The sequence below is a fragment of the Agaricus bisporus genome (genome assembly GCF_000300575.1).
Source record: "Agaricus bisporus var. bisporus H97 unplaced genomic scaffold AGABI2scaffold_13, whole genome shotgun sequence".
Lineage (NCBI taxonomy): Eukaryota > Fungi > Basidiomycota > Agaricomycetes > Agaricales > Agaricaceae > Agaricus > Agaricus bisporus.
In genome coordinates this window covers 511,860-536,176 of record NW_006267348.1, presented here as the reverse complement: position 1 = coordinate 536,176, position 24,317 = coordinate 511,860, and the positions used below count along the sequence as shown (strand labels likewise).

At 46.6% G+C, this 24,317-nt stretch overlaps 4 protein-coding genes across 4 annotated transcripts; 1 reads left to right on the top strand and 3 right to left on the bottom strand.

Moving 5' to 3' along the window:
* Positions 1–616: 616 nt before the first annotated feature.
* AGABI2DRAFT_122383 (hypothetical protein) lies at positions 617–3,399 on the top strand (the record flags this gene model as incomplete). Its single annotated transcript, XM_006456421.1, has 17 exons — positions 617–817; positions 883–903; positions 969–1,055; positions 1,112–1,158; positions 1,226–1,539; positions 1,597–1,655; positions 1,705–1,757; positions 1,824–1,882; positions 1,948–2,001; positions 2,053–2,135; positions 2,201–2,298; positions 2,346–2,421; positions 2,485–2,808; positions 2,859–3,006; positions 3,066–3,184; positions 3,233–3,295; positions 3,352–3,399. The coding sequence occupies 17 exons, from the start codon at positions 617–619 to the stop codon at positions 3,397–3,399; spliced, it is 1,854 nt and encodes a 617-aa protein (XP_006456484.1).
* A 65-nt stretch (positions 3,400–3,464) lies between these two features.
* Positions 3,465–4,675, bottom strand: AGABI2DRAFT_181095 (hypothetical protein). The gene is made up of 3 exons (XM_006456420.1): positions 4,634–4,675; positions 4,195–4,579; positions 3,465–4,140 (listed from the first exon to the last, which is right to left on the bottom strand). The coding sequence occupies exons 2-3, from the start codon at positions 4,263–4,265 to the stop codon at positions 3,477–3,479; spliced, it is 735 nt and encodes a 244-aa protein (XP_006456483.1). The 5' UTR covers positions 4,266–4,579; positions 4,634–4,675; the 3' UTR covers positions 3,465–3,476.
* A 163-nt stretch (positions 4,676–4,838) lies between these two features.
* Positions 4,839–5,660, bottom strand: AGABI2DRAFT_211471 (hypothetical protein; the record flags this gene model as incomplete). Its single annotated transcript, XM_006456419.1, has 2 exons — positions 5,566–5,660; positions 4,839–5,508 (listed from the first exon to the last, which is right to left on the bottom strand). Exons 1-2 carry the CDS (start codon positions 5,634–5,636, stop codon positions 4,839–4,841), a joined length of 741 nt encoding a protein of 246 aa, XP_006456482.1. The 5' UTR covers positions 5,637–5,660.
* A 452-nt stretch (positions 5,661–6,112) lies between these two features.
* AGABI2DRAFT_139221 (hypothetical protein) lies at positions 6,113–24,180 on the bottom strand. Its single transcript, XM_006456418.1, has 3 exons — positions 24,086–24,180; positions 23,959–24,031; positions 6,113–6,836 (listed from the first exon to the last, which is right to left on the bottom strand). The coding sequence occupies exons 1-3, from the start codon at positions 24,154–24,156 to the stop codon at positions 6,240–6,242; spliced, it is 741 nt and encodes a 246-aa protein (XP_006456481.1). The 5' UTR covers positions 24,157–24,180; the 3' UTR covers positions 6,113–6,239.
* Positions 24,181–24,317: the final 137 nt, after the last annotated feature.

The following is a 24,317-nucleotide window of genomic DNA, read 5'->3' as shown; positions in this document are numbered from 1 at the left end:
GATGGATGTTGGTGGGCGTATACAGTTAGTGAACTTCGAACTTTAATCAGTCACGGGTGACCGGTGACCATCGCCCCTTTCCTCTTGACCACCACGTAACGGACTCGCCGCCGGTCGCGTCGTCTGGTTCAGCATCGCGATGGGCGAGGTTCATCGCCGCCAGGCATCTATCGGACTTTCGTCGCTCCTTACCTCTGCTACACTTGGTTATCATCGATTACACGGTACACCCTACAGACCTGTAACGACGTCACCTCCCTTTCTTTTCTAGTCACTTGATTGAAGGAATTAGCCAACGTCGGAATGAAAATTCGAGAAGAATAACTTAATCTCGTAATGTTAATGCTACTTCTCTTCCATTTCCGTTTCGCTTAAGACACACAAAATTATAATCTTTTCTGTGAATTTCCAAGAAGACTTCAGAGGCAAAACTTTGAGTATAAGAAAGTTAAATGGGTTGCGTATATCCGAAATAACCTTTGAACCACTTGTGTTGAATGAACGAAGCCCTCGAGGATCTCCTTTGGAAGCTTCCCATCCAGATTTCGGATCGGATTCTGCGTTGAATAAAGGGTAGACAATCCGTTTCAATTGCTAACAACGACTATCAAAATCAATGCCTCACAGACCTGCTAAACGTGCTGCACCGCCCTCTTCAATTTTGTTTCCCAACGATCACGATACTGGTGTAGGGCCCAGATCGTATGGTGATCAGACGGAGGAACTTGTCGTAGCGATCGATATAGGGACCACTTTCTCTGCCGTTTCGTTCTGCATCTTGCGTCCTGGATGTCCTGGAGCGCCTCAATTAGAGATGGTGCGTCGCTCGTGTTTTCAGTTTCCGATTTGACGACTCATTAAGACTTTTTTTCACCCTCTCAGGTTTCTTCGTGGCCTGGACAGGTAAGTAAGGCTAAGTTTTGGTTTAGCCGTCTCAACATGTTTTTGTCCTCTTTCTCCTTGCCAAGTCTTTATCAGACCCGAAGGTTCCTTCCGTTTTGTTCCAGGACACCGATGGGAAAGTTATGGCTTGGGGCGCGGAAACTACTCATCAGGTTTGTTCGTTTCTACTCCTCGAGTATCTGTCCTCCCTAATGAATCGTCAAAAAAGGATGTCAAGGCCAAGGCCGAGCGATATGGTTGGGAAAAAGTTGAATGGTAATTCAAATCTCGCGATATTTCTGTTGTCCTTTATAAGCTAAATAAACGGCTACCATGTCTTCAGGTTCAAGTTAGATCTGCGACCACCACACTTAGAGGCTTTCATCTGGCCCACCACAGGGGTCTCGCCAGAAGGACCGGAAGTCAAACCCTGTTTGCCTATTCAAAATGTTGACAAAGCTTTGAGCGCATATACTGCATTCCTTCAACTCGTTCATCGACATCTCAAATCATACTTTTGTAAACACTATGGGGAGGGGACTGAACGCTGGGATGACCTTTTCCCCACTCTCAAAATTATATCTACTGTTCCTAATGGCTGGGAATTTAAGCAACATAATCTCATACGACGATCTGCAATTACAGCCGGCTTTATGGGTAGGCACGTGGGTCGGAGACAGCAAGCGGCATTGGAGAGGATAAAATTTGTTTCAGAAGCGGAGGCTGCGATCGTGTATGCCGCTGATACCGGAAAGCTGGATGCTTGGCTTCAGGTGAGGGATGATAGTTTTGCCTTTACTGGATATTCACTTGTACATCGAGGTCGGAAAGGACGTTATCTTGTGTGATGCGGGAGGAGGAACAATTGACATCACGTATGCTCAAGTTCATTATCATTGATTGCGTGTTGATGAGGAGTGTTGGATTTTCGTCACGCTCAGTGTATACACCGTTCTGAACGCGTATCCTCTTGAATTGAAGGAAAAAGTCGCACCAAAATGTAAGTTACACTCCTTTACTCGAATTATATCGTATTGTACTCATAGTGTTTTTTTCTGCTCTTAGGTGTGGTCGCTGGAGCAGGACTTGTTAACGCAGCTGCCAAAGCCTATTTTCAAAGTATGACTTCCTCGTGATTTAGGTGATAACTTACCCTGTTGACACATTCAGACAAACTTCAAGGGACGAAATGGGACGAACCTGGCATTATCGATGACTTGATGGATGAATTTGAACGTGACGTCAAAAAACGTGTAAGTATGTTTTCTGTTTTTTCCTTGCCACATCTCTTTCTACCGAAGTAATTGGGTAAAATTAGTTCAAAAATGTGTCCGGTGAATACTGCATTGGAAGGTTTGGCCTATCCGAAGACGAAGACTTAAAAAACATTAAACACGGAAGATTCTATATCCCTGGGTGAGTGCCAGAATTTGCCTCACCATCTCTGGCATTTGAGCCGTAAGTGTGCTTGTAATCAGCCATGATATTGCTGCCTTCTTCAAGCCTGCCGTCACCGCTATCAAAATAAATATTCTGGATGTATATCAACGATCAGGAAAGACAGCAAAGGCAAGATCCCTTGAACTTGAACCAGCGTTTTAGTCCTTACTCGGCTCCCAGAACATCATCATGGTCGGTGGTTTTCTGAACTCTTCTTACGCCTATGAAAATCTCGAGGAATGGGGTAAACGATATAACTTCAAATTCACAAAACCTGATGGCATAATGGCAAAGACGGTGTCTCACGGCGCTTTATTGTGGTATCTCTCCAAGCCTGTCAAAGGGTACATTGCCAAAGTTCACTACGGGTCGGATGTGTCTTTTCCAGCTGAAGAAGTGTTGGACGATGTAAATGGGCGGAACACTGTCATGAGAGCAGACGGGGTGTATATATATGAAAACATCTGGGAGAGCATTGTATCCATGGTGCGTCTGGCTCGAATTTGTTAAATAATGCTGATATATCAAAACTCTAGGGCCAAGAATTGCCGCGAAAAGGCATCCTTCACAGATTTGAGAAGTGGTTTGATGAATATGACTCCAAAGAAGATTTGATGCTACAAGAAAAGATTTACATACATAGGGGCGAACAAATTCCGAATTTCATGATAGACCGTTTCACAGGTATGTAGGTCGCGAATCATCTCAAAGCTGCTCTATATAACTACTTGGTCCTTATACAGGCCTTATGCTCCCGGAGTTTGAGCATGTTTGCACGATTGTCGCAGATCTCAGAGATCAGTACAATATGACACCATGGGCTAAGACCAATGTCCAATGCAAAAGATTCAAGATTCTCAAAGTAAGTCGACGCGTTTGAGAATATAGCTCAATATTGACCTATTGATAGTTTGGTATAACGATCAGACACGATGGCTGTGATCTCAAAGCTTTTTCAAGCTGGAAAGTTGCGGTACGCGTTAACGTTCTCTTCTGAACAGATTACCTGTTTACTCGCTGAATTACCAGGGATCGAAATACACAGGCAAAGTGATGATCATTCACCCGCCTCAGTAAAAAAACTGTGCCCTCGGTTTCGTCTCCCACAATCACATTGTTCTATGCTTTGCTGGTCTACTAGTACTAGAAATTACTTAATTATCTGTGCTTGCATAAGGTTCCAAGCTCTCTTTGAACGCAGCCCACCTTCCATTATTCCAAGTCATAATATCCTTCCACTCTGGGCTATTCTCTCCCCAAATTAGCACCAATGTATACAGCAAGCCTCCAAGTACAAAGTCGGCAAAAGTAACAGTCTCCCCCATAAAATAGGGCCCTGGAGACTTATTCAACCAGCCATGGAGCGTATCAAATGCTGCTTGAACTTGCTTCCAAGCCTCCACACGCCGCTCCCCTTTCGGCTCTATCATCAACTTTCCGAATGCTTCACCTCGAGCACGAATAAAATAGTCCACACTCGCTGGTTTCAGAATTGAAATAGCGTTGGGAAGGAGAAATTGCATTATAGGTTGTATGACCGGGTAAAACTGTGCATAAAACGCCGCTTGCAGAGCTTCCGTTCCAGGAGGAAACACCTTCGGGGTGTGTGGGTACGCTTTATCGAGATACTCAGCAATTGCGTATGCTTCGGTGACAGGTGTGTTGTTCGAGTCATCGATGATGGAGGGACAAGTGTACCGTGGCTTTGGGCCGGATAGTTCACTAGGAGGGATGCCTAGCTTCTTGAATTCAGTCTCTATTTCTGGAAGTTCGAGATAGACGGTCTTGTACGGAAGCTTCTTATAGTTGAGAACAAATCTGATAACAAGCAGTAAAGCGTTAGAAATGACAACGACAGAATGCCATACATACCTCGTCTTCCACGTATTCGGAGACGCGGTCTTGATTGAATCGATTGCCGCGATATCGTAGAAAGTAATCATGCTCGAGATGTTCGATGTTCAACACAGAAAAATTGCCCTTACTTTTATACTCCCAGCTTTCACCTCCCATCAGAGAACGGCCGACGTGACGTTGCCTCTCGCCAGAAGTGTATGACCCGCAGCAGTGCTTATTCATGGCCATCCCAACCATTGACATTCGTGTGATGGTAAATAACTCCAGTCGGAAACAAGTGGACAAATCGGATCGTAGGCAACGAAGCCGAGGACTAGGCTTCGTGAAATTCGTGATACGTACAACATATGAGTTCTCGAGTTATGGCGCGTGGCTGCCGCTGGCATCGTAAGCCCGGAGCCGAGTCAAGGGTCACTTTGATTCTAGTGTCCGTGTGTAAAACTGAAACACCTGCTTAGCAAGCTGAGAGCGCCACGCAATCGAAGATAAGCGCTAGCAAGTAGAGCGATTGAGATGAGATGTGCGTGAAGGCTTGAAGGCAAGTATATAAAGCAATTATCATTGAGGCGTGGAAATTTCACCGATAATTGATAATCATTAGTGCTACTGATAATGCAGAGTTGACTGACATCCAGGCGCCCTCCTCGGACTCATACTAATTAACCCATATTTCCGTACTGCTCCACACTTTTCCTGAACGCAGCCCACCTCCCATTGTTCCACGACATGATATCCTGCCACTCTTGACTCTCCTTTCCGAAAACAACTTCCATCGCATAAAGCGTGCCCGCGACCACAAAGTCCGCAAAAGTAATGGTATCTCCCATGAAATAAGGTCCAGAGCTCTTGCTCAACCAACCATGAAGCGTATTATATGCCGCTTCGACCTTTTTCCAAGCCTCCACTCGATCCTGTCCTTTCGGTTCAATGTCCGCTAAACACATCCCGCATTCTTCACTACGTGTACGAATAAAATATTCTGCACTTCGTGGGTTCAAAATTGAAGGGACCCTCGTGATGAAAATGTCATAGTAGGGGTCAATCACTTCCTTATATCGAGCGTAGAATGCCGCTTGCAGAGCTTCAGTACCCGGCGGGAATAACTTTGGGGTATCTGGATAGGCTTTATCCAGGTATTGCGCTATCGCATACGAATCGGCTATACCTGTGTTGGTCGAGTTGTCGATAATTGAAGGTGAGGTGTACAAGGGGCGTCCGTCGGGCCATTTATAGCGAGCTGGAATGCCAACTCTGATAAACTCGCTCTCTATATCTGGATATTCGAGAGCGATGGTCTTGTATGAAAGTTTTTTGTAGTTTAAAGTAAACCTGATGATCGCAGGCGCATAATTAGAACTGATAATGATGCCATTACTTACACCTTACCTCATTTTCCATGTGTTCGGGGACCATGTCGTGAATGGTTCTTTCTTGGCAAGATCATAAAAGGTAATCATGGTGATAGGTTGTGAAGGTGGTCCCGAAATCTTTTATATACCTCGGCGGCCGAGTCGCATATGTATACGCCTGAGTGGTAATCTCTTCCCACAGACCTTTCAATCTGGCCTATAAAAAGAATTTCTCAGCATGGCACGGGTTTCGGGAATGGGGATGCGATATTTGAGTCATTTGATTATGATGTTCCATGATCTAATATTCAGATATACTCGAATCTAGACGTTGAAGGTCCGCAACTCGTGGAAGAAGTTCTGCGTGCTCTCATTGCTCCAAGGAGAGATATGATGTCCGGATAGTAATACCAGTTGTCAAGATAAAAACACTACCATTTTAAAGAGTTTGTGTGATCGCGCCATCTGCATGTAAATTGTAATTGGAGCATGCTCTGGTCTGAAGCTCGCTCCTCACTCTGGTACTTTCGCCGTGACTCACCAATTTCGAGTCGAGATATGCTTAGGAGTGTCGGTGCATGTCTTGGTACTCGCCTTTCTACAACTTTATTGACCACTTCGTTGCATGGAAAGGCATTTTTCATCTCGTTAAATCGTCTGACTGCCTCAGGTCTGACCGTATATATGAACCCTAGATTATCTATCTACTACTTAATTATCGGTGGCAGCATACTGTTCCAAGCTCTTCTTGTATGCAGCCCACTCTCCATTATTCCAAGTCATAATATCCTTCCACTCCTGGCTATTCTCTCCGAAAGCCAATTCCAATGTAAATAGTAAGCCTCCAAATACAAAGTCGGCAAAAGTGGCAATCTCCCCCATAAAATAGGGTCCCGGAGACTTGTTCAACCAACCATGGAGCGTATCAAATGCTGCTTGAACTTGTTTCCAAGCCTTCACGCGCTCTTCTCCCTTCGGTTCCATGTCTGCCAAAGGCTTTCCGAATGCCTTTGCCCGAGATTGACTGAAATGTTCACTACTCCCCGGATGTAGAACGGTAGGAATATGTGGCAATAAGAAGGGGAACAAAGGTCCCATGACGGCGTTAAGCCGATCATGGAACGACGCTTGAAGTGCTTCCGTTCCGGGGGGGATAGCTTTTGGAGTGTCCGGGTATGTTTTATCGAGATACAGAGCAATCTCGAATGATTCTGTCACGGGTGTGTTGTTCGAGTGATCGACGATGGAGGGACATGTGTACACTGTCCCGCTACCAGGTACCTCGCGAGAAGGGATGCCCACCCTTATCACTGTGAGCCCCTGACTGTGATGTATCATCACCGTTAGGAGCGTGAGAACATTTGACTATTAGTATCAAAAGTAGTTGCGTATAATGTCATATTTTTGTTTACTTCAGATCGAAGGGTAACTTGTCGAAATATTTTTGATTCTTGACCCCACATGTGTCGGAGGACTATCCGCTTTATGTGATAATTTTAGGCGGTACCAATGAACGATTAGTGGATTAATTATTGAAGAACATAAACGATGTAAATTATGATCGACTTGAAAGAGGAAAACCTAACGCTTCGCCACCTTGTTCTTGCGAGTGTCATTGTCTACTGTGAGACGCCGCTTCAAACTCTTCTGCCCTCGCTTGCCTTTACCAGACTTCTCCTTCCCTGTGGTTTCCTCCTCCTCGCTACTTTCTTCACCTAACACCTTGATTTCTGTTTCCACGTCCATAAGGTCGTCGTCCTGGTCTGGTCTACGGTCTACCTCCATATCCACGTCATGTTCCACACTCTCTACAATTCCCTCCATGTCACCGTAAGTATCACTTTCATCAGCTGCAGCTTGACTCCTCTCGTCATCACTCCCATCGTCACTCTCAGCGTTGCTAGCCCCAGCATCGCTCCCAAGGTCATCAATATGTTCATTCCCAACACCATCTGCAAGATCGTCCCCTGCGCCGTCCCCTGTGCCGTCCCCTGTGCCGTCCCCTGCGTCGTCCCCTGCGTCGTCCCCTGCGTCGTCCCCTGCGTCGTCCCCTGCGTCGTCCCCTGCGTCGTCCCCTGCGTCGTCCCCTGCTACGTCCCCTGCGTCATCCCCTGTGTCATTCCAAGTGCCGTCCCCAGCGACCGAGTCACCGGCACCCTCGACAAAGTCGACATTCCCATTCTCGCTGCCGTTACCTTCCTCATCACTATCGTGCTCGCCACCACTCGCCTTTCCTTCATTTGTGTTTGAATTACCACTGGAGCGACCCTTCTTCCCTGCGTAATTTCTCTTGTTCTTGGTGACCGATCTCATTATCTCATAAATAGGCCAATCCTTCACGTACTTTCGCAACTGAGGTTCCGATTTCTTGGCCTGTTGCATATCAGATATGAAAGTGAATACCAATAAGATGAATACTTACATGTTGGACTGCCATTGCAATACGTTCGCGGTCTTGGTGGCGCCAGTCGACATCGAATGGAACACATGCTTGGATAAGCACAGTGGTGATGACCGACTAAAATGTCCTGATAAGTTAATGGTACATACTCGACGTGTATACATGTACCTACCCGACAATGCGTGTAAAGCGGCCTGTTCTTCTCAAGGCCCATCGCAATTTGCAGATTGCCCATTGGTGAGGGCACCGGAATCAAGCCATCGTCTTCAAGTACCTTTTTTGCAGCCTGCTCCCTCTTCATTTTATCGAGCTCCGCTATATAAACTTGTTAGACTAGGTCACATAAGAAGCGCTATGATATCGTACTGTCCCGCTCAGCGAGCATTGCTTTCATGGCCTCTAGTTCACTATTGTAGGAGACGGTAGGCGGCGCTGGGACAACCTTCTTCTGAACGACATCTCGTGCTTTCAGAGAAGGTGTTGGTTTTGGAGGAGCCTTCTTCGGGGGGACCTTCTCCTTCGGGGGGGCCTTCTCATTTGAAGGAGTTTCGGGGCGAGCCTTCGCTTTCGAGGCACCTTGGGGAGGGGCCTTCTCTTTCGGCGGAGCTTTCTCGTTAGAAGGAGTTTCGGGGCGAGTTTTCGCTTTCGAGGCAGCTTTCCCTTGGGGAGGGGCCTTGTCCTTCGGGGGAGCTTTCTCATTAGAAGGAGTTTCGGGGCGAGCCTTCGCTTTCGAGGCAGCTTGGGGAGGGGCCTTCTCTTTCGGCGGAGCTTTCTCGTTTGAAGGAGTTTCGGGGTGAGCCTTCGCTTTCGAGGCAGCTTTCCCTTGGGGAGGGGCGTTCTCTTTAGCGGGAGCTTTTGCTTTTGCGTTTGAATGAGCTTTCGCATTCGGAGGAGCTTTCTCTTTGGAACCCTCGTTTTTTGCTGCCTCAGCTTTCCTCGAACGAGTGGCGGATGCAATGGTGTCGGGAGCGGTGGAAGGAGACATAGTTGGCACTGAGACGGGTGACTTCGTAGCTGCAGTCGTCTTGGAGGACGACCTAGTTCGGGTTGACGAAGTGGATGGAGCGCTGTCCTTCAATGCAGTGCTCGAGGAGCGAGTGGCAGCCGACGTAGACTTCTCAGCTTGTTTTGAAGCTGCGGCAGTGCGAGATTGGCCGGGTTGCCCCGGCTGAGTAGGTGGCTTCGGCTTCGATTGTTGCTTTTTGCTAGCGGCCATTGATGCATACGTATGATGAAGCAACAATTTAGCAAAGGGACATGCAGCCGTACGCCTGAACGTGAATGCTGACGCACCTTAGTATTAAGGTACTGGCGTCTTTAAATATTCCTTCATCGGATTTCCGCACCGGTTAACAAGTCGGATCTTCTTAGAATCGGGCATGAGATTGCGTCTTAATACATGGGGCTGCGCATGTTCGGATCCTGGCCAGAGAAGTAGCCGGATGCCACGATCCCACACGCATGCATACCGTGATTAATACGTGCACTTCAGCCAATTTCACGTCAATAGAGCGTGGAATCTGAAGCTCGGCTTGTAGACTATGAGTACGACCTTTCAGGGTTATGTTGATCTTCAGCTTGAAGAAGACGGCAGCGACTGATCTAGCACGTCAATACCGTCACGTCGCACGGCGGAAATTATTTCGAGTACCTCACGATTACGGTTTTCGTCAATTTAACCTCGAATTGACTGTTGCGGAGGATTTTTGATGATAAGTATGGAAAGGGTTGACGACATGGCACGGCGGGGTTTGATTGCTGTAGCGAGCCAGTGGCGTATATATATGAGGAGCTGGACGTACCTCGTTAACTCGTCCGCCGACCTCCCGCCCGAAACCATCATACCATGTGCCCGAGCTCTCCAACAGAGCCATCATCTCCCTTGCTGGCATATATATCGGCCGCGGATGCACAGAGCACCTCCCATGACGTCGACCACGCCCCTGCATCTTCATCTCCAGGTACTCCTGAGAGTATTAGTGCAGGGAATCGTCGTTCTATCACCCCCGATTTCCAGAGTCAATGGAGAGCTCTGCAGTGGTTGGAGGCTCATCCCAATTATGTTCCTTCAAAGAAATCAGGTCTCAGGTGCTTGGTTGATAGACCGCTTACTAGCTATAGGACTGCAGCTGGTGTCGGCGCGAACGCTCCAAGTACAAGTAGCGGTGGGCTTGGGGCCAATGTCGATCAACGTAAATTACGTTTCGCACCCATAACTTCAGATATCGGTGCGAGTGATGTCGGCGCTGGTCCTAGTCAATTCAGTGGTAAGATCGCATTTAATTGTTGTAGCAAATACTCACTAAATACTACTTGATAGGATCCCTTACTGATGCTCAACGCACATCTATAGATCACGTGACGAGTGGACTTGGTAAACAGCGCGCAGACTCTCCATCGAAGCAGCCAAGTAAGAAGATGAAAAACATGAATGAAACCAGCGCACCTATCAAGCGCAAGGCCGTGTGCGCCAGTGAAATTATGGAAAACAACTGCAATGAGATTGATATCAATATCGATGTGAAGAAGAAACGCAAAGTAAGTTAGCTGCTTGACTCCACGGATTTTTCCAACCTTGTTGCAGGTTTCTGCAACTGTTCAGGTCAAGGTCCAAAGTACACGATCCATGAAGTTGGTAATAGAGGTGGGAAGTGAGGGAATCATGAATGAGGAAGCACAGCCTAGCTTGTGAAAAGGTTTAAGTTGACAAGTGGCTGTATCGCATGAGGAAATGTTATTTATGACTATTTGGTTAATCACACATCTGTCTCCTCTTCGACGTCCTGAGTCACTCAAACACCTGTTATGGGTTCTTGTCCCTTCCTCCTCTCGAGTGCCAGTTTTCAGCAAGTACATGGTATTCAGTTTATCATGGTACCTTAGCAGCCTTGGCGGCAAATTCTCATCCACCGAAGACTTAGTGAGACATGTACAGTCTCATCACCCTGGTTACTTGTTGAGATATCCTCTCTACCACTAAGGCCAGGATGGGTGATGCATCTGCAGTGGGTCTGATCATTGATCAACTGCCAAAAACTTGCTGACATTTTCTCTTTTCCCCTTAGGACTTTTTTTTTGGGCGTTGGAGTTTCTTCTCCCTGTCCCCGCATCGTCAGTTTGGTTCATATTGGTGGGTATTTGACCTCTGTGTGTATCCCCCCTGCAGCAGCTTATCTTTGCCCATCATTCTGCAGTCTGTTACACTTACAAGTGGCTTCCCTTGCATGTGCACGTGGTTCACATGAGGCCCATTGAATTACCAATGATGCCCGCTTCCTTGTCCTCCCGACCACCACTGCAAAAAAAAAATTTGGCTATCCCCTCTTCCTCCATGAGCTTGGAAAGTGCCGAACATCCAGGCAAAGTCAAATGCACCTGTGGTTGTAACAAATTTGTCGTCTATGCCACGAAACGGGCGCATTTGAACGGCAAATCTACAACTCGTATTGGTGCCAGTGTTCTCGAGGAATTTCGAGACCTCCGACCGTCACAGACTACCTCGCAGAAACGCAACCTTTCCGCTTCACCCTCGCACGACCAGGCGAGGCCAACAACGAGGCGAAGACTTGCTGTATCTGGAGCTGATCAACCGGGCGATGTTGATCTGGTGTTTCCACCAGATGAACCTGAGCATCGAGCCGATTCTCCTCCCCATCGGTCAACCTATGCACTTGATACAATTAGAAATGCGTTTGAAGAACGTTGGAGAAATGAGCAGCAGCATGATTTCAACGATGAAGAGAGCAAAAAGAGCAGTGAGACCGGTGGAGAGGATGACGATGAGCTTGACAGCGGTGGTGATGGTGAAAATATCGGCGGAAATATGAGTGATGAGGTTGGAGATGGAGATGGTGATGATAGTACTGAGGTTGATGGCACTGCCGAGGACGATGATGGATCATTGCCGGGTCAGGATGTCCCTGAAATTGCCTTTTGGGATGAGATTGATGAAGATTACTGCAGGAGAGTAATGTCATCGGGTTCGTACATCCGTACTACTTCCTTTCGATCAACTAATTATAAATCACTTTAGATTATTCATTAGGCGAGGCGGACCTCAGTCTCCTCCACCAATATACCCTCAAGGTCGAGGAGCACCTCACCGAGAAGACCTTCAAACGCCTCAAACGTACTTTTCCCCATGCGCATCATGATACTCTCAAAGTTACAAAGAAACGTGTGAAGCAGCTTTCCGGATTTGAATCAATACGTTATAGCTGTTGTGTCAACAGTTGCGTCTGCTTTACTGGCCCATATCAAGATTCGACCCGCTGTCCCCATTGCAATGAGGCTAGATTTGACAGTCAGGACAAACCGCGAAAATTTTTCGAGTATATTCCCCTAATCCCACGTCTACAAGCCATGTCTGCCAATCGTCGGCATGCAGAAATGATGCGCTACCGTACGAATTTTGAACACATCCCTAATACCATCACCGATATCTTTGATGGTTCTCACTACAGATCGTTGTTGAATACTATAGTCCCCTCGTCCAGGGATACCAATCCTTGTTTCTATTTCTCCGACCCCCGCAATGTCGCTCTCGGTCTTTCCACCGATGGTTTTGCACCATTCAAACGACGTGAAAAGACGTGCTGGCCTATCATCCTCTTTAACTACAACCTGCCACCCAAAATTCGGTTTCAGAAGAAATATTGCATCAACGTTGGCACGGTGCCCGGCCCCAAGAAGCCATGGGATATGGATTCTTTCCTCTGGCCACTCGTTCGCGAGCTGGTTCAACTTGAGGCTGGGGTCAAAGCCTTTGATGGCGTCACTCAATCCCTCTTCCTACTCCATGCTTTTCTCATGATTGGATTCGGTGACATACCTGCAATGTCGCTCATAATGTGCATGAAGGGTTGCAATGGAATCTGTCCTTGTAGAATATGCAGCATCAAAGGTGTTTCCTTTGGTTCGAAAACATATTACGTCCCGTTGCGATGGGATAAAATTCCGCATTCCGAACCACCACAATACGATCTGGCTGCACTTCCTATACGGGTACATGATGAACTTTTAGCTCAAGCAATGGAGGTTCAAATGGCTCCCAATAAAGCGACATCGGAGAGGCTTTCAAAACAATACGGCATCAAAGGCACACCAATCCTCAGTACATTATCGTCTATCTCGTTTCCTGCGTCTTTTCCTTTTGATTTCATGCATCTTATTTGGGAGAACTTGATTCCTAATCTTATTCTGTTTTGGACCGGCAATTTCAAAGACCTCGACCACCAAGATGCAGACTACGTCATTCAGCCCTCCATCTGGAACGACATCGGGAAAATCACCGCCTCTTGCAAAGCTTCTATTCCATCGGCGTTTGGTGCGCCTGTACCCAATATTGCGATACATCGGTCCCAAATGACTTCAGAGATGTATTCTAATTGGACTCTCTTCATTGCGCCCATTGTCTTATGGGGCCGCTTCAAGCGATCAGTCTACTACAAACATTTCATGAAGCTCGTCAAATTACTCAATCTATGTTTGGAACTCGAGATTGGTGAAGAAGCACTAGATGAAATTGACGGTGGGTTTCAATCGTGGGTGGAAGATTATGAGCAGTGAGTATCCCGTCACTTTGGTTCTTGACAAAGGCTGAATTTCCAACAGTTTGTATTACCAAAATAAACCGGAACGACTCTCCGCCTGTCCTTTGACCATCCATGCGCTGCTTCATATTGCTTGGGGTATCAAAACGGCCGGTCCTGTCTGGACCTATTGGGCATTTCCGATGGAACGCCACTGCAACTCACTGCTCCCTTCTATCAAAAGTCGATGACATCCATATGCGTCAATCAGCGCTTTTGTCTCTGCGAGGGCTCAACTCAACCAAATACAACTTATATACAACTTACAAGAAGAGTTGCATCTGGATTTTGAAATCGGAACGCCGGGAAATGGTTTAATCAATGAATCGTGTAAGGAAATTCAAGCTTGGAGTACAGACTTTCGCACTAATAAACTCACCACAGATCCATGTTTCCGACTATGTTCACCGAAAAGGCACGAGTCCCTCCCTGCATCTCTGCGTGAAAAGGTTTTCGCGGCGCTGGCGACGTATTTTAAAACTAGCAAAGCCGTCATCCGAACTGCGATCAACTTGGAAGAACCGGTAGCTCAGTATGGGCGAGTCGTTTATCTTGAGGAAGACACCATGATTGCCCGTGACATGGTTAGACAAAGTGAGGATTCCAGAGACGCGTCTTACATCAAGGTGAATTTTGAATTTCAAAAAAACCTTTTCTAGGAGAAAATACTCACCATGAGTCGTTCAGTACGTTCAATTAGTAGACAAATATGCCCATCAGAGCAACCGGCCCTCGGAGTTTGTGGAGAAGCAATTCTTTGGCCAACTCAAGCGCGTCATCCTTCTCGAATTGCCATCCATACCATATCTCCACAGAGAGCCGTCAACAGTCGTTTATGCAATCATTCAAAGCGTGAAAGCGAAGCTTGAAAAAGATATATATTATTACAGCGCGAATGGGCCAGTGGAGGTTGTTGATTTAAATTGCGTGCGTTGTGTAGTCGGACGAGTGTGGGATAGAGGCCGATGGTGTTAGAACCTTGCCAGAATGTCATGGTGTCACGCTGTCACATCTGTCACATATTTTATTATGTAATAATTTCCCTCTGCTGCTACAGTTCGACGGAGGCTAAACTATCGGCATACTGCTAAAATGGCGCAAGCTACAGACTTACCAATTGAACTTATCGATTTAATCTTATCTTTCTTGCCTCCGAACCATGCGGAGCAAGTACAATGGAGGAGAGCGGCGGTGGCTATCGGAAGAGAACCCCGACCAGACGGATGGAGGTTAGAGGATCGTAGGTGCGTAGTGTGTGGAAGAGTGACGTTGATAATGTGGGACGAAGTATTGGAGAGACCCTGGATGTTGCAGCGATGGAATAACCCGGACTTCCGTCGTTGGGAACCGGTCCGGTTCTTTACGATGTGCCCGTGTGGAGAAGTAATGGCAACATACTTCGGCAGGGATTGGTACGAAAGGTTACGTCCTTAGATAGTTGTTTGTACCTGTGGACACTTTTATGGTTTGTTTGGTGTTGTTGACGTTTTTATGATCAATGTACTTGTGTTTACTTACTTCTTACTCCACTCTTCTTTTCTCATGTCAAATGTATAATTAGTTTATTTTCTCATACGTACTTCTTTTCACATGTCAGTATATAAATAAAGTTACCTAGGGTAGTTGGTCTGTGCGCCGTAGTCTAGGTATATAAAGTAGGTAGAAACTTGTAGAAGACTCTGTCGAGTTCTCTTAGGTTCACGCCTAATATAACTTTTGTCACTTTCCTCTATAGTTCTTAAGTTCAGGTGTGACCTGTGACATCTCAGTCACAGTCGCCCTAACAGTAGAACTCGACTACTCCGGGGATCGCACAGCACAGTGCCCTCCCCATCCTTTACTCTCTTATCGCCCTCTACTCTCTGCGCGCCATCGCGGCCGCCACACACATAGCCGGTCCCTAGGCTTAAGGGGTGATCGGGTACAGTCATAACGTACCCCGTTGAGACTAAGGCGTGTCACGTGCCTTAGTTAAACACGAGACGTTCACCACGTGAGGTGCTTTTTATATACTTGTATTTTCTTCCCGTATCAACCTTGTGCTGCGGCTGCATTGTCAGCTGGTACACGCAGAGGAGTGAGAGACCCACCTTAGGTGACTCTCTAGATTAGCGTGGGAATCCGTTCCCGTACATACCTCTCATCTTAGTCTATCCCTTCGGTCAAGCGACCATTCTTGAATACAAAACCTTTTCTCTCTTCGTGTACACATCCAAGTGAAGCAGGCTATTGGCTTCATTGGATTGGTGGATACGCATCAGGTGACAGGAAAAGACCTCCCTCACCTTCTTCAAAATTTCTCATCGACTACCGCCCGGAACATTCCGAGTACCTTCCTCTGAATCTGAGGAAGAAGAAGAATCCGCCTCGGAATCCCAATCCGAGGAATCCGAACCAGAACAACGACAACCGTCCGTATCCCCCCTACCCCTATATCAACCACCTCCCCCCGAATACCACGAGCCAGACATGGCCAACCCCCAACAAATACTTGATCAGCTGAACGCTCAGCACAACCTCATCGCACAACTGCAGCAGCAACTCGCCCAGCTGCAGAACAACCCGCAACCGGGTCCACCAGGCCCACAAGGTCCACCAGGGGACGACGGAGAAACCCCCATCGTCCAAGTAGTAGCGCCACCAATCGATGTGGCAAGACCAAAGATATTCTCAGGAGAGGGGAAGGAGCTGAGTGGCTTCATAACGGCGTGCAAAATTTATCTGAGTTTAAAAATGGTAGGAAGACTACAAGGGGATCAAATGACGTGGATACTATCGTATGTACAAGGAGGAGCGGCGGAGTCTTGGAAGGAGAACATCATGGAGATGATTGAAAACGGCGAACAAGAAGCCCCAGCCCACACGGAGGAGCTTTTTGATAGTTTGCGGAACAATTTCGGAGATGCGGATGAGGAGAGTACGGCAGTAGGAAAGTTGAGGTTGATCGAGCAAGGAAGCAAGAGCGCGGAAGAGCATGTACAGGAATTTAAGAGGATAGCACGAGACAGCGGATACGAGGGGCGAGCCCTCATCGAAGAATTCAAGAGAAGTTTATCAGGAAGGATTAGGAAGGCGCTGATGGAGTCAGAAAACCCACCAACTACCATCAGGAGTTGGTACGAGAGGAGCATGAAGTTAGATAGGCAGTGGAGGCAAGCAAAGGCGGAGGAAGACTACTATCGGCGGGGGCAAGCTAAGCCCCAACTACGAACCCACACCTCCAACAACACTTTCGTGAGGCCACAGCCTCAACGTCGAGATCCCAACGCGATGGATGTCGACACCGCCGCAGGACCCAGTCGAGGTCCTATCAAGTGTTACAAGTGTGGAAAGTTGGGCCATATGGCGAAGAATTGCTGGAGCAAGGCTCCGGCTCGAGATGTGCGAACATTAGATGTGGACGAGCAGCGGGACTATTGGAAGAGGATGTTCGAGGAGGAGCAGAAGAATTTAAAAGAGTAAAGGAAGCAAAGTCTCCTCGTTTGACTTCCTACAACAAATTTGATGTACTATGTAACGAAATCAATGTTTTGGACACTGTACAAGAGGAGAGTTTCCTTGTAAGGACAATACGACCTTTAAGGGAAATTAAGCTGAATGTGGGGGTAGAAAAGTTGGACACACATGATGGAGTAGGAGTACAGGCGTTGTTGGATAGTGGAGCGACGGGAATGTTCATGGATAAGGTGTTTGCAGAGGAAGAAGGGTTCAAGCTGGAACCTTTAGAAAGACCAATCCCGGTCAAGAATGTTGATGGGACGATCAATGCATCTGGAGCAGTAACACATCGAGTGGCTGCCAACGTATACTACAAAGGACACAAGGAAAGAGTACACTTCGAGATATGTGGCCTAGGGAAGAACAAAGTCATATTGGGAATGCCGTGGCTACAGATGCATAACCCTGAAATCGATTGGGAGAAAGGAGAGGTAAAGATGACCAGGTGCCCAGACGGGTGTGGGTACAAAGACAAAGGAAAAACAAAAGAAAAGCAAGAAGAAATACGAAGGATAGAGGAACCAAGGAAATCAACACGGCAGTTGATGAAGGAAGCACGAGAGGAAGAAAAGAGGGAAAAGCCTGACATGTCACACAAGCAATATGCAGGTTGGAAATTAGTTTCCTTCCCAAAGAAATCAAATTGGGGAACAGTGTTGCAATATAGATGCGAGGAGTGTGGAACCCAAACGTCGGAACACTTGCTGAGCAAACACAAATGCCCAGCAATGGAGGAAATGGCCTTGGACGAGTTTGGTATGCCATACGAAGGAAGTGATGACGAAGAGGAAGGGCCAACCATGGCCAAGATAGAAGCATATGAAAAGGAGCAGGAAGAAATCAGAGATGAGGAAGAGAGGTACGAACGGGTGAACAAAGCAGTAGGGAGATTCACCACTCCCAAAAACATCATCGAAGGGATCGCATTAGGAGTTGAGGCAGCATTCGCTAGGGAATTGGCACGTAACAGGCGTGCTAATGGTAGAGCTGAGGGGTTGGCACAACAACCCAAAGAGAAAGCTGAGGGGTGGGCGCAATCACCCGGTGACGTGGCTGACCGATTAAATGGGGAAAAGGCAGAACGTCTAGAAGAAGATAACAGCAAGACAGCCACCGCGGGACAAGCGGAGGCTGGACAGGTACGTCCTAAACGGATAAGCGCCCAAAGAAAAAATAGGAGTAGAGAAGAAGGAGAGCAACTAGAAACGTGGGTGAGAGGGATGACAGAAGAAATGCCGGAAGAAGAAGAAATTCGAAGCATAGACTCGGTAGAGCAAGTAGTACCAAAACGGTTCCACAAGTTCCTTAAAGTATTCAAACAAAAGGAATCAGAGAGAATGCCTACTAGGAAACCATGGGATCATGCTATCGAATTAAAGGAAGATTTCAAACCCAAGAAAGGGAAAATATACCCCTTGTCGCCAAATGAAAGAGAGGAAGTCCAAGCATTCATCAAGGACCAACTCCGAAAGGGATACATTAGGCCTTCGAAATCTCCCCAAACCTCACCGGTATTTTTTGTGCCAAAGAAGGATGGAAAGAAGCGGATGGTACAGGACTATCGATTTTTGAACGATTGGACAATTAAGAACAATTATCCTTTACCTTTAATTTCTGAACTTATAGACACTATGGGTAGTAAACGATTATTCTCTAAGATAGATTTACGTTGGGGTTATAATAACATTAGGATAAAAGAAGGAGACGAGTGGAAGGCAGCCTTTACTACTTTCATGGGTGCCTTTGAACCCACTGTTATGTTTTTTGGACTTACAAATTCGCCTGCTACTTTTCAGACTATGATGAACGAACTTTTTAGGGACTTAGTAAATACGGGAAAAGTAGCTGTATTCATTGACGATATCTTGATAGGAACAGACGATGAAGAAGAGCACGATAAGGTGGTGGAAGAAGTGTTGCAGAGGTTGATGGACAATGATCTATTCGTAAAACCAGAAAAATGCGAATGGAAACGAAGCGAAATGGGGTTTTTGGGATGTATAATAGGGAGAAACGGAATCAAGATGGAGGAAAGGAAAGTGAAAGACGTAGTAGAATGGCCGACTCCAAAATGCGTTAAAGATGTACAAAAATTCTTGGGACTGGCAAATTACTATCGACGGTTCATTGAAAAATTCGCCAGTATTGCAAAACCATTACACGCATTAACTAAAAAAGACAAGAAATGGAGTTGGGGAGATGAAGAAGAAGAGGCCTTTGGTACGCTAAAAGCAAGATTCACATCACATCCAATCCTAGTAGCCCCAGAATTGGATAAAGAGCTAAAGGTGGAATCTGATGCATCGGCTTACGCCACGGGTGGAGAGTTGGCAATGAAATGTGAAGACGGAAAGTGGAGGCCGGTAGCATACATCTCCAAATCAATGACGGAGACGGAACGAAACTACGACATTCACGATAGGGAGATGCTGGGGATTATGCGGTGTTTAGAAGAATGGAGACATTTCCTGGAAGGGGCGAAACATAAGTTCGAAATTTGGACAGATCATCGCAATCTAGAATACTTCGCGAAAGCCCAACAACTAAATCGACGACAGGCCAGATGGGCTTTATATCTATCTAGATTTAATTTCGAATTAAAGTTCCGTCCAGGAAAGACAATGGGGAAGGCAGACGCGTTGAGCAGAAGACCTGATTTCGAACAAGGAACAAAGGATGATAACAAAGATCAAACCTTGTTAAAACCAGAATACTTTGCAATTCGAGCAATGGAAGAAGGTCATATGTTAATCAATGCCGAGGAAGAAAAAATATTAGAGGAAATCAGAAAATCCGAAGCAAGAGAAGATGATGTGGTAAAAGCGGTAGAAGAGATGAAGCGAGCAAAGGTGAAGTCATTGAGGGGAGACGAGTGGAAGTTAGAGGAGGGATTAGTACTGAAGGAAGGAAAAGTCTATGTGCCGAAAGATGAGACGTTAAGGACCAAGATCATTCGACTACATCACGATACTCCCATTGCTGGACACGGAGGACAATGGAAGACAGTAGAAATGGTAACACGCAATTACTGGTGGCCAGGCGTCACTAAGCAAGTCCAGAAGTACGTAGAGGGATGCGACCAATGTCAACGAAACAAGAATCGACCAACACCGCCGGCAGGAAAATTAATGCCGAACCCTATTCCCACCAAACCATGGGCCGACGTATCCGTCGACTTCATAGTAAAATTACCAGAGTCACAGGGAATGGACTCAATTCTGGTAGTGTGCGATCGATTCAGTAAAATGGCTCACTTCATCCCAACTACAGAAACGACATCAGCGCTAGGACTAGCTAAGCTGTTCAGGGATCACGTATGGAAGTTGCATGGATTACCAGAAACGGTGATCTCAGATAGGGGACCGCAATTTGCTGCAGACTTTACAAAGGAGTTGAATAAAATGTTGGGAATCAACACTAGGTTATCTACGGCGTTTCACCCACAGACGGATGGCCAAACCGAACGAACCAATCAAGAACTAGAGCAATACCTCCGATCATTTGTTGATCACAGACAAACTGATTGGCCTGATTGGTTAGCAACGGCAGAGTTTTCCTATAACAATAAAGAACAATCATCAACAAAGGAAACTCCATTTATGGTCAACGTGGGAAGACATCCAAGAACTGGCTTTGATCTTCGACGACAAGGCAATCACCCGGCGGCAGCGGACTTTGCGGACCGCATGAAACTTCAACACGAGGAAACTCAAGCGGCCCTAAAAAAGGCACAAGACGACATGCGGAGGTATGCGGATAGAGGCAGAGGAGAAGCGGTTAAGTACAAAGTAGGAGATAAAGTTCTATTGGCTACCCGAGACCTTCAAATCCAGGGACGACCTACCCGGAAACTTACGGAGAAGTTCATCGGACCATATACCATCAAGAAGATCATTTCCCCCAACGCAGTGGAAATAGATCTTCCCCGATCTATTCGGATTCATCCGGTGGTTAATGTCAGCCGAATAGTACTATATCGAGAACAAGTGGATGGACAAGGAAGTAGACCGGCACCGGCCGTAGAAATAGAAGGAGAACAGGAGTGGGAAGTGGAGAAAATCCTTAACGCCAAATGGCTCCGCGGAAAGAAGCGGTACTTAGTACGATGGAAAGGGTATACGGCAGAAGCAGACTCGTGGGAACCCGAGGAAAACTTGGCTAACGCCAAAGAATTGATTACTGAATTCCACCAACTCTATGGGGAACTCAATAGGATACAGCACGTTCTACGTGACACCGGGTTCCAAGAAAGGGAACTACCTAATCGATTTACAGCCAAGACTTTATTCGGATGGGATGACAAACAGTTTGATGCCGAATATCTTAAGAAGTTGGAACGAAATTGGCGAACGTGGAGGTCTTGAAGGGTCGTCTCCGGAGGAGCCGACTTTAAGGAGGGGGTACTGTTAGAACCTTGCCAGAATGTCACGGTGTCACGCTGTCACATCTGTCACATATTTTATTATGTAATAATTTCCCTCTGCTGCTACAGTTCGACGGAGGCTAAACTATCGGCATACTGCTAAAATGGCGCAAGCTACAGACTTACCAATTGAACTTATCGATTTAATCTTATCTTTCTTGCCTCCGAACCATGCGGAGCAAGTACAATGGAGGAGAGCGGCGGTGGCTATCGGAAGAGAACCCCGACCAGACGGATGGAGGTTAGAGGATCGTAGGTGCGTAGTGTGTGGAAGAGTGACGTTGATAATGTGGGACGAAGTATTGGAGAGACCCTGGATGTTGCAGCGATGGAATAACCCGGACTTCCGTCGTTGGGAACCGGTCCGGTTCTTTACGATGTGCCCGTGTGGAGAAGTAATGGCAACATACTTCGGCAGGGATTGGTACGAAAGGTTACGTCCTTAGATAGTTGTTTGTACCTGTGGACACTTTTATGGTTTGTTTGGTGTTGTTGACGTTTTTATGATCAATGTACTTGTGTTTACTTACTTCTTACTCCACTCTTCTTTTCTCATGTCAAATGTATAATTAGTTTATTTTCTCATACGTACTTCTTTTCACATGTCAGTATATAAATAAAGTTACCTAGGGTAGTTGGTCTGTGCGCCGTAGTCTAGGTATATAAAGTAGGTAGAAACTTGTAGAAGACTCTGTCGAGTTCTCTTAGGTTCACGCCTAATATAACTTTTGTCACTTTCCTCTATAGTTCTTAAGTTCAGGTGTGACCTGTGACATCTCAGTCACAGTCGCCCTAACAGATGGGGTATTATTGATAGATGTGGCATTACACCAGCTGGATCAGATTAAATCTTGTAGTAAGTTCGCTTTTTTCCCCCTAAACGCTGTTTCAAAACTAATTAATATCATAGGTATCTGTAACTATTGTTTTACTAACTAATGTCACTTGATTTCTCCCTCCTCTCCTTATCATTGCCCAAGAGAAAGCACTTGTCTATCCTCGAGGTAAAGCATATATCTAATCTACTAATCAGGAACACTGGCATAGGGATGAATATGTAACACAAAAGAACCTTTACACGTGCGTAGCTAATTACATATTATACATTTCCACTACTAATTTCAAGTAAAAGCAACTACAATTTCCGAAAGCAATTTCTATCATAAAGGTCATGACGGTGAGATCCTTAGAACTTTACAAATGTGTGGCTAATTACTAAATATACATTTTCCGCGAGATCCGAGCAAATCCAATACGAGTCCGTTTCAGAAAATGACTGCAATCACGACGATGATGACGGCGGAGAGGGAGAATAGGTTGGCGGGTGAGATGGCGATGAGATTGAAGCGAGATGACGATGAAGATAGGGATAGGGACGGTGGCAGCGGGCGAGGTGACGGTGGAGGTGACGGCGGTAGAGACAGCGGATGATGGCCGGCGAGATGACGGTGAGGACGAGTGACGGCGGAGGAAGGTGAAAGGGGACAACAAAGACCAAGGGCGGGCAAGCTTACGCTCTTATCGTGTATCCCGCCCCCAGCTCCTCATAGGTATCCCCTCACCAGCCTCCCAGATCCGTTCCCCGCTCCCTACCACTTCCTACACCTCAACCGGTTGCGGTTCATTTGGCCATGCGTCCAGTGGCCCCCGTTGAGGAAGAACTTCGGTTCAGTGCCGTCGGGATAGAGGTGTAGGGTGAACCTCCCTCGAACGCCGCAGAACCCGCGAACGGTCCAATGCTCCGTATCGTCGGTAAGAGATCGATGTTTTTTATTCCTAGAAGCAAGAATCAGCTAACGCGAGTACAATAGGAACGAGTACTCACATCAAGACCCACTCGACCCCTCTCCCTTCCAAAATCTCCTCTATCTCCTCAGCGTGTTCTTCCAGAGCTTGCAGGAGCGCGGATTTGGCTAGATTTCGTTCCCGGGGGCTAGGAATTTGGTCCTGGTTGCGTAAATTGTTCACAAACATGTAGCTGGGCATGGTGTAGGGAAGTGGATGCGGATGGGATGAAGACGATGGCAACGACGAGGTCAACGAGCTGAGTCACACTCTCATCACGCGACGCTCATCAGACGTCGTCACCATCGTCTCCAGCGTCGAGAGAGTACGGGCAGCGGTTTACAGGTATTTTTGAAGTTAAAAATACCTTGCATTGAGCTTCGGTACGCTCTGTTCAACCTAGCGGATCAACCCCAATAAGTACCATCAAAACATACCGATCACTGATCGCGCTACAACATATGTAGAGACGACATATGTATTCCACATCCCTAAGCCTGGGTGTCCGCCAAAAACATACTTATATTATATTGACTCTACTAGCGTAGCAAAACTTGACGGTTGAATATATCAATTAAGTCGCTTGTAGTATCGTCAATTGTTATTACATCAACCGTGCGAATTTATTTCTACGATCAACCCCCGGTTCAGTCCGGTTCATCAAACCGTCCAAAATTACCGTACATCACATATTTTGACAAGTTTCTTGACCCCCTGGGGCTCACAGTGTATGAATTCCTTCTGTATGTCTGAAAATAGGAGATATACGGTGTTGTAAGGGAGTTTTTTGTAGTTGAGAACAAATCTAATTTGAACGATCAGGATATGCCACATTTTGCTGCTTCATATTGTGTACTACCTCGTCTTCCATGTGTTGGCAGAGAGAGTCTTGATTGGAGGCCTTGCGGCAATATCGTAGAAGGTAATCATACTGGAAGATCAGAGAGCTTGGGTAGAACGATGTGGGCCGCAAGGACTCGTTTCATGTATTTATACACGAAGCACTCCCTTCTAGAAAGCAAAAAAATCGCTGTATTACTCATATTGCCAAAAAGATGATTTTTAGAGTCGCCACAAACTTGGCGTATCGC